Genomic DNA, 13,095 nt, shown 5'->3' with positions numbered 1-13,095 from the left:
GCCTGGCTTGTGTGTGTGAGGCACCTTGGCACCCAGAACAGGATTTCCATGACGTGCCACCTTACTCCATGATGTGACCTATCTGCCTGAGCTGTGTTATGCTAAGCAACATTCCTGAAATTCAAGAGAGTCTGAGGCGATGACTGTTGAGAGTCACGTTGGAGCAAAGCCTTCCTGTAGCCTCCTCTCTACTCTAGTTTCCATTATCCTTGCGTGTCTGTGAGGTGAAGCAGAATTATCCCTCATCCTCTGCTCATTGCATAATGTCAGCATACCTGCACCCGAGGAATATTTGGTTCCTGCGTTGGACTGGCTACATGTTGGGGAGAGTCGCCTATGGAGTCTCCTTGCTGAGGAAACTGCCCAGTGGAGCTGACTCCTTGTACAATGGATGAGGAAGAGTACATTAAATTATATTATAGGCGAGTGAAGCCTTTACTGAACCCGCTGATTCTAAAAGAGAGGGAAGCTCTGCGGCGGAGTTACATGGACCTTAGGGAGAAGGTACCCAGGGCAGTTACAGGTTTGGATGACTGTAAGTACCATGCAGTGTTACTGACCAACCCCACGCTTTGTGCGGCTGCTGGTTAGGCTCTCACCAAAGCGCTTTCTTCAGAGAGTTGGCATAATTGGCATGTTGTGGGAACTATATATGTTGCTTGGTTATGTTGAAATATCTGGAATGGTTGAGCAATAATAATAATATTTACATTTGTGATAAAGAGGCTTGGAAGGGAGCTGAAACATTGAACACAACATTTTGATTAGATGACCGTGTTAGAGTGAGTGCACGTAACCCCTCTGTTGATTGAAGTGTGGCGTGTAAGCCACTTTACTACACGTGCCGGCCGGTGTAGGGGACTTGGGAAGAAGATCTAACATGGCGGCATGGCTCTCTTGAAGAATATATGTTGGGGCCAGTGAGATCTAAAAGCCGAGAAGGTTAGCGGTCTGCGTTACAACATAATGGCACCCCCACTGGCTACAGATACGCCCTTGATTTTCTGTCAGCTTACTAAGACTCTCCTTATTGAGAAGGGGCTATCCATTCCAGTATATGTGGCCCTGGGGGTGGTGCCGTATTAGTGCTACATATGTATTTGTCCCTTATGAGCCAGTTATGGGCTGACAAACAATAAGGGGGTCATTTACAACTGCTAAATAAACTGCCATAGCTAGTTGCACCAAAAATCCCATTCACTAAAGGCACTGGCTCCTCGCCCTTTCGTATGGTTGTGCCCAACACTGTTGATGCAGGGGAATTCTGGAGCTACCGCCACCTCCTAGCCAGGCAGTTTCTCTAGGTTCTAGGCTTCAAACAGCGGGCTGCATCAGTTACCGCAACACAGTTGCACAGAAGGAATCTCTGCGGAACATTGGAATTAACACAGAACGGGTTTAGGAAGAAGTTAATGCAAGTAGAATTGTGTTCCGTGCAGCACCCCTCTGAGTATGTGTTGAAAGACTGATACACCCATCACTTACCAGCCACATCCTATATTCTGAAGGACACACCCTTTGGGAAAATACCAATGTCATGTATGACTCAAGGTACAGCAGTTCAAACAGGTTTGAGCCAAAAATGTCTAAACTAAATTCTCATACATCTAGGGCCAATTCTGCCGCCACTGCCCAATGCCACAGCCTCTCACTGTACCTCTCCTGATGTTGCCGTACGTAGAACTGACCATAGAAACACCGAGTGACTCTTCTCTGCTCCCTAACTTCATTTTTTTAGGAGAGCAACATCAACAGACTTAACTAATTTAATTTCTGCTAACTGTGTAATAGGGTTAAATGAACATACGGCAACATCAGGTGGCGCTGTTGTTTGAAACAGGTTATTTCAGCCCTGTAAAAACTACTACTTTTTTGTATTGTCTGAGCAATTGTGCATTTCTTTAAGAAATTCAATTTGGCTCTATTTGCCCTGGTAAAGAACCACCTGTTACAAGGTTCTAACCTTGCTGCATGGCAAAAATACCCCTGTGTACCTCTTTGGGGCTAGTACATCTTAGTGTAGGTGGGTCTGTCTCCCTTCCTAAGGCAATAGCCCTGTAATGATGTCTTTTATAGATATTGTAGAAAGTGCAGTAGTCTCAGTGGACTCATGACAAAGATCTATCTTAAAGAATTTGTATTTACAATGTGACGGGGAGAGCTTTCAAAGATGATGTTTATAAAAAGCCAACGGGTTCGATTAATCTAATAACAGGGGAAAACAACAGAAACAAAGTTCTAGATCTGAGGTCAATATATAGTATGCATGAAGAAGAAACACAATTCCCAAGGTCCTACATGAGCATTATATATATGGATGAAGACACATGGAGCTACTTAGTAGCAGCTACTTTTCTTGGCTACTTAATGACTAAAAATACCCTGCCATAGACAATACTGAGAATTGTCTCTGCTAAAACACACAGAGACAGTTATCTGTAAATGATCAGCATTGTCTATTCTTATAGCTGTGAAAAGTAGCTGCTACTAGTAGCTCTGTGTGTCTTCACCCTTAGGAGTGTAACAGCAGCTTGAGGTCTATAGGCTCTGTATGAAATTCCTGGACCTTTATACAGGTTGAAGGCTATGGGAAGTCATCTTAGAGAAACCTGACCTGTACATCTCTGCCTTTGGCCTGGTGTGTGTATCTAGTTATAACTCTAGTTGTAACTCTGTGGCAATGTCTAATATCCTGACTGTTTCCAGTACGGGAGCATTATCAGTCAGCCCATGCATGTACTTTGTGTGAAGTTGTAGTACACGGGAATAAATGGCTATAAGCTTGCAATCCTTCCCTTCTCAGGGTGCGCCGACCTACATACTCTGGACACCATGCTGCCCATGGAGCGGAAGCGCCAGGGGTATATCCACGAGCTGATACAGACAGAAGAGAGGTATATGGATGATCTTCAGCTTGTGATAGAGGTGAGCTTGGTGGAATAGACAAATTGTGCTTTGCTATCTGTGGCTGGGATACAACTCCCAGGATCCTTTGATATTCAGAAGTGTGTAGGGTAGCAAAGGCAGCAGAGCCCCAGGTATCTAGATGTATAAGGCCCTTGTAGGGATATGAAGCCCACCCCCTGCACCATATGCTTCATCTACCATTTTGATTTAAAATCTGACTCTCTGCCATTTCCAGTGGCTTCCTTCCATCATGTCTATAATGATACACTATCTAGTAGAATTAAGTCTAAAGCAACTGGAGTTTTCTTGAAAACGTTTCACCCGAATTACTTCTTCAGTTGTTCTGAGTGGTAGGCAATTGCCCAGCATTTGGAACCCTGCCATCAGTCTCCTTTATTCCATGACTGGATATGGAAGATGGGACTAATTCATGAGACTACTTATCAGAGCCATTCTATGGGGAAACCTGACTCAAAGGTCCTAAAGTTGTGCCCCTGCCAGTTATACTTAGACCCCTTTAGTGCCAGCAGTCATACACCTGTACCACATAACGTAATTGCCATTTCTTTTTTAAGGTCAGGCATGTTCTTTGGGTTTGTTTCCATAGTGAAGCACTGAGGTTCCTTACTCATGTAGTAAACCCTGATTTACAGACTGCCATGCTTCATTCCCTGTTCCTCATGGTGCCATTTATATTCCACACATGTAATGCACCTAAAGAAACAAAGTCTTCACCGCTTCCCTTTATTTGGATTCCTCTCAGGTGTTCCAGAAGCCTATGGCCGAGTCTGGCTTATTAACTGAAGGGGAGATGGGAATGATATTTGTAAACTGGAAGGAGCTGATCATGTCCAACACCAAGTTACTCAAGTGAGTATGATACCTCCTTACTGTACTAACAGGTTGCCAATGGCTTCTCCTGGTGGCCCTTCTGTCCCTGACCTCTACCCCTCTCTTGCACTAACTGCCCACTGTGTATCCATAGAAACCCCGTCCCCATGTTATTGCTTTTTTTGTTGGCGAGATTCCCTTCCTGATCATGAAATAAACACATGACTTTGGCTTTAGAGCCCTGAGGGTCCGTAAGAAGACCGGGGGAGAGAAGATGCCAGTTCAGATGATTGGGGACATTCTGGCAACCGAGCTGTCACACATGCCGGCCTACATCCGTTTCTGTAGCTGTCAGCTCAATGGCGCCGCCCTTCTGCAACACAAGACTGACGAGGATGCAGATTTTAAGGACTATCTAAAGGTTGTACCTTCAGCTCTTACAAGGCCTATGATTATTTTATCGTTCATAACCAAGAGGGCCACAAATGGTCATCTCTTCTCTAGAAGCACCTGAAGTTCCTTACTGTGTTGTTAGATATTCTATAATGTGTCCCTTTGCCTGTTCCACAGAGACTGGCCATGGACTCCCGCTGTAAGGGGATGCCCCTGTCCAGCTTCCTACTGAAACCAATGCAAAGGATAACGCGCTACCCTCTCATTATAAAGAACGTGAGTATCCTGATGAAGCACCTCAAGCAATTAAATGCTTATAGTGACGTTAGTGGTAACGAAAATGCACGTTCTCCCAAGATTCGTTTCTAATTTAACTGATCTTTTATTTGTCAAAATGGTAGGACCTTTGCCCTGGACATGTTTTATGGGTGTGTTTATTTCCATTCTGAACAGATCCTGGAAAACACCCCGGAATCTCTCCCTGACCACAGCAACCTGAAGTTTGCGCTGGATCGAGCGGAGGAGCTGTGCTCTCAGGTCAATGAAGGGGTGAGGGAAAAGGAGAACTCGGACAAGCTGGAATGGATTCAGGGCCATGTACAGTGTGAAGGACTCACAGAGGTAACTACCTAAGCTTGCGTGGGGCATTGTTTTGAAGGGGTACTATCTTGAGTTTAGATTATTATTAGTCAATCTATTCAGTCCCTCTTCTATTCTGCTAAACCACTCCCAGACTGATCATTGTTACATTTCCATACATTTGCTTCCCGCCCAGTCACTGCCTGATTGTATCCCATTTACAGCAGATCATCTTTAACTCCCTTACAAACTGCCTGGGGCCCCGGAAACTGCTGCACAGCGGCAAAGTGTACAAGACCAAGAGCAACAAGGAGCTCTATGGTTTCCTTTTCAATGACTTCCTCCTCCTCACCTACATGGTGAAGCAGTTTGTGTCGTCAGGGTCAGACAAGCTCTTCAGCCCTAAAACCACTGCCCAATACAAGATGTACAAAACGGTAAGTATGAGCCGCTCCTCGAGAATTGCTAAAGTTGGCCATAAAGGCACCAATAAAAGCAACCAGATCGTCCTCTACAGACCAAGTTGGAAACTTATTGGCCTATATGTGGGGCTCTTATTGGACTGTGTGTGGCAAGATACCTATCAGGAATGTTGGCAAATCCCATAAAACAAGGACTGCATCTGTGCATTGATGTGGTCCTCTTGTGGAGTTTATAGGCCCACAGTATTATCCAATTGTTTGCCTGGAAGCAAAGCAATCCAATCAGCCCAGCCAAACTGGGCAAAGATCTGCTCATTTGGGTACCTCACCAAACAAACAAATCCTTAAGTGTTTGCCCTGCTTTAGGCTAATGTCCCACGGAGAGATTGACCAATGCCTCAGTGTAATCTCCCTTAACTCTTTAAATATAAAGGAACCTGCCCATGTAGCAGAGACAGCCAGACTTAACTGGGGACCAAGGAGAGTCATGTTGGGGTGCTCAATCCCAAAATAAGCTGTGGTTAGGGCATTATGTCATCTCTGCATTTATCTGGCCTATTTCTATTCTTTAACTTGCCCTTTTCCACCCCAGCCAGTCTTCCTGAATGAAGTGCTAGTGAAGTTGCCAAGTGACCCTTCGAGCGATGAGCCCGTTTTCCACATCTCACACATCGACAGAGTCTACACCCTCAGGACTGACAACATCAATGAAAGGTAAGGTCTCTGCAAGGAGTCTCCTTATGATTCTTCCCTGCCAACAACTGATGTTAGATATTAAATTGCCTCCTTCATGTCCAATACCAGTTTAGGGAATAGACTAATGGCATGTGCTTCCTTTGGAATAGAACGGCCTGGGTACAGAAGATCAAATCTGCTTCCGAGAATTTCATTGACACAGAGAAGAAGAAGAGGGAACGAGCGTATCAAGGTAATGAGTCAGACTCCGCCCCCTAAGAATTAAGCTGGCCATACACACACAGATATAATCGTACAAAACTGTTTCCTACAATTTTTGGACCGCATGTGGGCTCAGAATTATTGTCCTGATCATTTTCGTACCATGGCGTTCGGTGTAAATACTGATCTCTCATTTTCATGGTCTCCACACCCACAGCGCGCTCTCAGAAGTCTTCAGGGATTGGCCGCCTGTTGGTGCATGTGATTGAGGCAACAGAATTAAAGGCCAGTAAACCTAATGGTAGGAAGTGCTTCTTCTATTATGAAGTGGGGTGTCCGGGGTGTTTGTGGTTATACCTGCCTATGCTGATTTGTCATTGGTCATTTATTTAGTGTCATAGCCAGTAAAATGAAAATGTATATAGCTAGAGCTCAGCAAGTTACACTCTACATTGGACAGAAGGCAGAATATGGAGGTCATGGCCGGTTGCAGAATTGCTGTTGTCTGTCTGCACATTACTGTAATTCAGGGGTGGGCAAACTACGGCCCGTGGGCCACATCCGGCCCGCCGGCCTTTTTAATCCAGCCCTCAAACAAGGGCCGGGGTGCAACCATTTAAAACAATGCAGCAGGGAGCCGGGTGGACCGAAGCAGCCGAAGGATGCAGGGAGCCGCATGGGGTGGGGAACTGCAGGATGCTGGGGAGTGGAGCTGGAGGATGCTGGGGGGGGAGGTGGGAGGCCCCATGATTTCTGATGGCAGCCCTGGGCTTAAAGGAACAGTAACACCAAAAAATGAAAGAGCTTTAAAGTAATAAAAATATAATGCACTGTTGCCCTGCACTGGTAAAACTGGTGTGTTTGCTACAGTAACACTACTATAATTTATATAATAAGCTGCTGTGTAGCCACGGGGGCAGCCATTCAAGCTGGAAAAAAGGAGGAAAGGCACAGGTTACATAGCAGATAACAGATAAGTTCTGTAGAATATAATAGTGTTTTATCTGTTATCTGCTATGTGCCTGTGCCTTTTCTCCTTTGAATGGCTGCCTCCATGGCTACACAGCAGCTTATTTATATAAATTATAGTAGTCTTTCTGAAGTAAACACACAACTTTACCAGCGCAGGGCAGCAGCACATTATATTTTAGTTACTTTTATACACTTTCATTTTTTGGTGTTACTGTTCCTTTAACGCCGGCCCAGCTGTAAGTCAATATGTGGCTCCTGAGCCAAAAAGTTTGCCCACCCCTGCTGTAAGTTATTAGTTTTTTTTTGTGCCTGTGAGTGAGGTGCTTGGTATGAAGCAGTTGTTATCCCTCCATTGTACCCTCTGGTTCATTCCTTGTACAGGGAAGAGCAACCCTTACTGCGAGGTCAGCATGGGCTCCCAGAGCTACACCACCCGCACACTGACTGACACCCTCAGCCCCAAGTGGAATTTCAACTGCCAGTTCTTCCTCAAGGATCTCTACCAGGATGTTCTTTGTATCACTGTGTTTGACCGAGACCAGTTTTCCCCTGACGGTAAGTAGGGAGGCGGCCAATGCAAGATCTACTTTTGGCTTCTACTGAATCCCAACATTATGTGTAGGACCTGGGTCTTTGGGTGCCAAAGCTACTTGGCCTGGCTTTCCCTTTAAAGGGAAAATATATTCCACATTTAATCAAAGCTGGTCACACAGGGGAAATTCCATTGATGATGTTTACCCAGTGCGGCCCCCAAGTTATAAGGGTGAAGACACACGGAGCTACTTCTCACGGCTACTAAAATAGACAATGCTGATCATTTACTGATAATTGTCTCTATTTGTGTTTTAGCAGAGGCAATTCTCAGTATTGTCTATGGGTATTTTCTGGATTTAGTAGCCATGACAAGTAGCTGCTACTTTTTCATGACTACTAAACTCCAGAAAATCCCCTGCCATAGACTATACTGAAAATTGCCTCTGCTAAAACACATGTAGAGACAGTTATCAGTAAATGATCAGAATTGCCTGTTTTAGTAGCCGTGACAAGTAGCTGCTACTAGTAGCTCCGTGTGTCTTCACCCTTAGGATGTCAACTTGGGCTGATTCAGCTTTTTAGCCCCCAGACCTGTGAGAAGGGGAGTGCATAGGACTCAGTCTACAATCTGGTGCAATCTTGGCTCTGAAAACCATATCTGAGTGAGTTTTGATTAGATACTGATCACAGGGGCCACTGCTTTGTTCCCATACATAGGCCAGTAGGCTGCTAATACAGGCACGAATGGCCTAGTCAGCAGCTGAATCTGTTTTTTATTTTATTTATCATTTTTCCAACAGAAAATAAGGATACAGAAAGAAGAAAAGGGAAGGGAAAAAAAAAAGAAAAGCTGAATCTGTTTGGGCAGTTTAGGGTTTATATTACTTTATCCAGTATATGGGACATTGCGCTGACATGTTCCTTTGCACCGTACGTTTCTTCTTATTGTAAATGTCTCTTCTATTCAGACTTTTTGGGTCGGACTGAAGTTCCAGTAGCCAAGATACGGACTGAGCAAGAAGGCAAAGCTCCGGCCACCAAGCGCCTGCTGCTGCACGAGGTGTCAACTGGGGAAGTTTGGGTGCGCTTCGACTTGCAGCTGTTTTAGCAACGCTACGGCTTCATGAAACTGCTGGACATTAAAGGGACGGAAAGCCACATCCGAAAGAGCTTCAGCTCTGCAGTGATTCTACCCCGACACCCATTGTCCCTACTGCATGGTTCAGTGCCGGCTCCACCTATGCAACGCTAGTTCTGCAGGACGACCAATCACCGTTCAATCACTGTGCCTTCACATAGCAATACTGTGCCGCTTTGCGCCTTTGCTTTTTTTTTTCACAAATGACAACTATTGTAATGGTGAGTTAATCAGACTGACAGTGGGCTTCTTTGTTTGTGTGGGGGGCCAGTGCCATATCCCCCAGGGCTGCTGTTATAGATGTAGGGATAGCTGGAAGGCAGGGGAAGATGTTAGGGTGTCCCTGATGTATATAATAAAATTATCTGTTGTTAATATATATCCTTATTATATCTTCCCACAGTGGCTTCTTATATGCCTAGGGGGGGCCAGGATAAATTCATTCTCTCTCTCTGCCCAGCCCTAAACCTGGCCACCTAGGGACCTTACACTAGCCTACAGGCTTCCCTATGGGAAGAGGATTTATCACCTAATAAAACTGCATTATTGACAAAAGGTTTTGTGTTACATGGAAAGATATAGAGATATAGATATGTGTATGTGTATACACACATATATATATATAAATATACATGTTCTCCTTCAGACACTAAATGGGAGTGCAAAGGTTTATAATTGATTTATTTAAAGTATGTGAGTTTGTGATGAATAACTAGTGACTTGGAGAAGCCTTCAGAGGCCATATTGGTGCACTATGTTGGAGATTTCTCCAAATACAAGGATTCTGGGGAAATGGGGATTTAGGCTTAATGCCAAGATATTTGGGGGTCAGATATTGAATCAGTCAGGGCCTGGGTTTCGCTTTGATTTGTATGTGTGAAATCAGGGAACACTCCCAGAGGCTGATGGGTAGATCCCAGTCATGGCTATTATGGCACATATGGAATATATGTTTGTGTGCGTGTAAAGGGCATTTAAGGGAAATGTTATTTGAAAATCCTTTCAGTTCTGTAGAGAGGGCTGTCCCTGTGTTATATAGAGAGGGCTGTCCCTGTGTTATATAGAGAGGGCTGTCCCTGTGTTATATAGAGAGGGCTGTCCCTGTGTTATATAGAGAGGGCTGTCCCTGTGTTATATAGAGAGGGCTGTCCCTGTGTTATATAGAGAGGGCTGTCCCTGTGTTATATAGAGAGGGCTGTCCCTGTGTAGATAGGGCCGTCAGTCAGGGCTGGTTTACGCTGCATGCCCAGAGGCTCTCTGTTGCTTTGCATCACGGTTTTTGTTGCTTGCTCACACCAGATAAGCATGGCTGATATCAGGGCCCTCCGCCCCTTTTAAGGCTCTTTACTGGCAGAATATCTAAGGTCCCTGTGGCTAGTTGTACCATACTAAGTATTGCTTTCTTGGGCAGAGTTGTTCCCCCATCTCCAGTGATGGTATCCCTAGAACATTCTCTGCTGGAGGTGTTTAAATATAAGAGGGTGGAGTGACAGTGACAGTCTTTCAGTATCTGGCACAAGTGCCGCCTCTGTCCCATGTCACAGGACTAATAACAGACATGCCATGGTTTCATTTAACCGGCAGCTTTCCAGCTGTTCAGTTTTCTGAGTTGGGCAACCTTTGGCCTTCAGAAGGAATTCTGGGAGTTGTAGTTCAGCAACTTTCAGAGTGTTTCTTCTCATAATAGACAAGAAGGATGGACTGTTACAGACATGGGACTTGCCGGATGTTCCACATTTTGACTTAAAATTATTATGTTTAGGAGATGTGGTTGTAAAATACAGTTAGCAAATGGCTGTTTCTTTTCCGTGTGGCTCTACAGCACCGCCCCACTCCTTTATGGGAGCAGCCTTAGTGCCTTACTAAGGATTGAGTGCAACTGTTCCTGCAAATAGCAGACTGGGCCGGGCACAGACTGAATGATTTAGGCTTAGTAGTGCCTACCACAAGTGATAGTGCAAGTCGCCCCCTGAAGCAGTGTGCCATCTCCATTCTGTTGGGATCAGTCCATGTAGCTTGAGATAAATCTAGTTGGTTTCCCCCAACAGGGTGGACACCCCTTCCTCAGGCTGAATAAATATAGCTATATATTTTGTGTGACAAAAACGTAATACATCCATTTTGCTTTATAGGATTAGATATTTATCCCGAACTGCTGTGAGTGGGGCTGAATGTGTCAAACTGGCGTGCCCGTCATTGAAAAAACTGCCAGTCAGATAATGATGCCACAATGGGCATCCCTGCCCCCCTGTACCATCCCTTGGGTGGGTTCTGTGCTGTCCCCAGGCCGGCTGTGGTGGCAAAAGGCAGAGTTTCAGCAGATGATTTTGTGTGTTTTTGTCACACATGAAGTAGGGACCTTTGTGTATAACAAACAGGATCCGGATGTAACAGATTGCAGTGCGTATTGTACAGGAGAATCACTGGAATTTATTGTAAATGTCCATTAATATGTGCCTTAAGCTATTGTAATTCATCTCACAAGTGGCCCTTACTAACCAGGAACTAAATGGCAGGACTCCAGGGGAGTGGCACAAGTACAGCATGGGTAACTGTTAGATGTTGTAGTGCAGAAGAGCCTTATTATCTGTATGAAGTGGGTCTGGCCTGCTACCCTCCAGCTGTTGCTAGATGTTGGGAGCTTTAGTTAAACACCAGCTTGATTGTTGCAGGTTAGACAGTCCTTGATCAGGGTTTAATCTTTGCATGTTTCTTGGTGGCAAGTGCCAAAAGGGTTAAAATGCTGCCCAGGTTGGTCAGTGAGCCCAGAGTGCTGAGGCTTGATACTTGTTACAGAAGGCAGTTAAAGGAACAGTAAATGAAGGTGTTTTATCTGTTATCTGCTAAGTAACCTGTGCCTTTCCTCCTTGGAATGGCTGCCCCCATGGATACACAGCAGCTTTATTCATATAAACTATAGTAGTCTGTCTGAGGCACACACACCAGTTGCACCAGTGCAGGACAACATTACATTATACTAATACTAATTACTATACTATTAATACTAATACTACTATACTGTAATTAATTTTATACACACGTTACTGTTCCTTTAACAAGCAGGGTTGCCATGTGGGAATAACATACGGGAATGCAGGGTGAGCTACCATCTAGCAAGTATTAGTGAGTCGGAACTAGTGGTTCAGACAGATGTCCTGCCTAAAAACCTTTTACAAAATGCCCGTTCATGTCTGCCGGGTTGGCAGCTTTAGTGGCCACTATCCTGAGCTCAGTCTGACCTCTTGTCTCTGAGCTTGGTTGATTTTTAGATTTAGAATGTAGGGGGGTAAGCAAGTGTACCAAGCTCCAGGCTATTCTAGATGGAATATTGTCTGCACTGAGAAACAAAATAGCCTCTTCTTTTCCAGATGGCCCCTCTATGTTCTGTGCGTTACTGCTGCCCCAATGTGGAAACTGTTTGTATTTTGTTTGTTTGCATGGGTGTAAGTGAATAATCCCTGCGTGATACGATGCCTTAAGGACTTACCTGCCGCCAGTGCTGCAGAAGCCTTTCCTAGCATTTATACAGGCTCTTCCAATGCCCATTGCCTTAATATGAGTAATGCCTTTAGAATACCTACTCCCTGGGTAGGTGCTTGCAGTCCTACTGACAGGTTCCCAGCGCCCCGCGTAACACTGGCTGTAACATAATAACGTGCTGGGCTCGGTTCAAGCCAAGGCAAACAGGTTGCAATACTACAATATTCACCTTATTGAAGAAAATATATAAATATATTTTTTAAATGCTGTGACATGTAATGATATAAAATTACATATTTTCAAAGTTTTGTTCATAAATGTAAATTATTTTGTGTAAATGTTTTGTTTTTAAGTTGATTCACACATCTGACTTCTGCCTTACACTTGTGTCAATGCCAACGTGTACATAAAGTTGAAAGAAAAAGCTTTTTTGTGTTTGGGTGTGTTTTTCCTTCTACTGTCCAGTATACATTGTGCCCAATGAACAATATGTTGTAGACACTGATATTCTGAGACAATTAGCAATTGGTCTTCATTTTTTTGTTTTTCAGTTATTTAGCTTTTTGTTTAGCAGCTCTCCATTTGGTATTTTAGCAGCTATCTGGTTTCTAGGGTCTTTTTCTACCCTAGTAACCAGGCAGTGGGATGGGAATATGAAGGGTCGAGGGTCTGCACAGAAAGAAAATAATAAACATTAACAATAAAATTGTAGACTCAGTCTGCTGGGGTCAGTGACCCCCATCTGAAAGCTAGAAAAAGAACAAAAACCAAAAACCTACAAAAAATAAATAATGAAGACCAATGGCAAAGTTGCTAGTACTGGGACATTATGTAAAATACTAAAAGTTAGCTTAAAGATGAACCACCCCAGATGCCTTAAATTGCCATAATCCTGATTGGTGGAGCAGGTCTGCATGCAAAACTAATCAATTACAATTTGAA

The 13,095-nt window shown here is 44.3% G+C and overlaps 1 protein-coding gene across 1 annotated transcript in view; it reads left to right on the top strand.

The window, feature by feature from the left end:
- itsn2 (intersectin 2) overlaps positions 1-12,580 on the top strand; it is a 71,798-nt gene extending 59,218 nt beyond the window's left edge. Inside the window, exons 29-39 of the mRNA XM_004918186.4 lie at positions 2,804-2,925; positions 3,671-3,777; positions 3,976-4,159; positions 4,309-4,407; positions 4,585-4,752; positions 4,935-5,147; positions 5,725-5,846; positions 5,978-6,060; positions 6,247-6,330; positions 7,383-7,556; positions 8,504-12,580. Coding sequence (XP_004918243.2) covers positions 2,804-2,925; positions 3,671-3,777; positions 3,976-4,159; positions 4,309-4,407; positions 4,585-4,752; positions 4,935-5,147; positions 5,725-5,846; positions 5,978-6,060; positions 6,247-6,330; positions 7,383-7,556; positions 8,504-8,643 — 1,496 coding nt within the window. The 3' untranslated portion in view covers positions 8,644-12,580. The remainder of the gene's footprint in view (positions 1-2,803; positions 2,926-3,670; positions 3,778-3,975; positions 4,160-4,308; positions 4,408-4,584; positions 4,753-4,934; positions 5,148-5,724; positions 5,847-5,977; positions 6,061-6,246; positions 6,331-7,382; positions 7,557-8,503) is intronic.
- Positions 12,581-13,095: the final 515 nt, after the last annotated feature.

The sequence above is a fragment of the Xenopus tropicalis genome, chromosome 5 (genome assembly GCF_000004195.4).
Source record: "Xenopus tropicalis strain Nigerian chromosome 5, UCB_Xtro_10.0, whole genome shotgun sequence".
Classification (NCBI taxonomy): Eukaryota; Metazoa; Chordata; class Amphibia; order Anura; family Pipidae; genus Xenopus; species Xenopus tropicalis.
The sequence above is the reverse complement of the archived record's forward strand: the minus strand, read 5'-3'. Positions and strand labels throughout refer to the sequence as shown.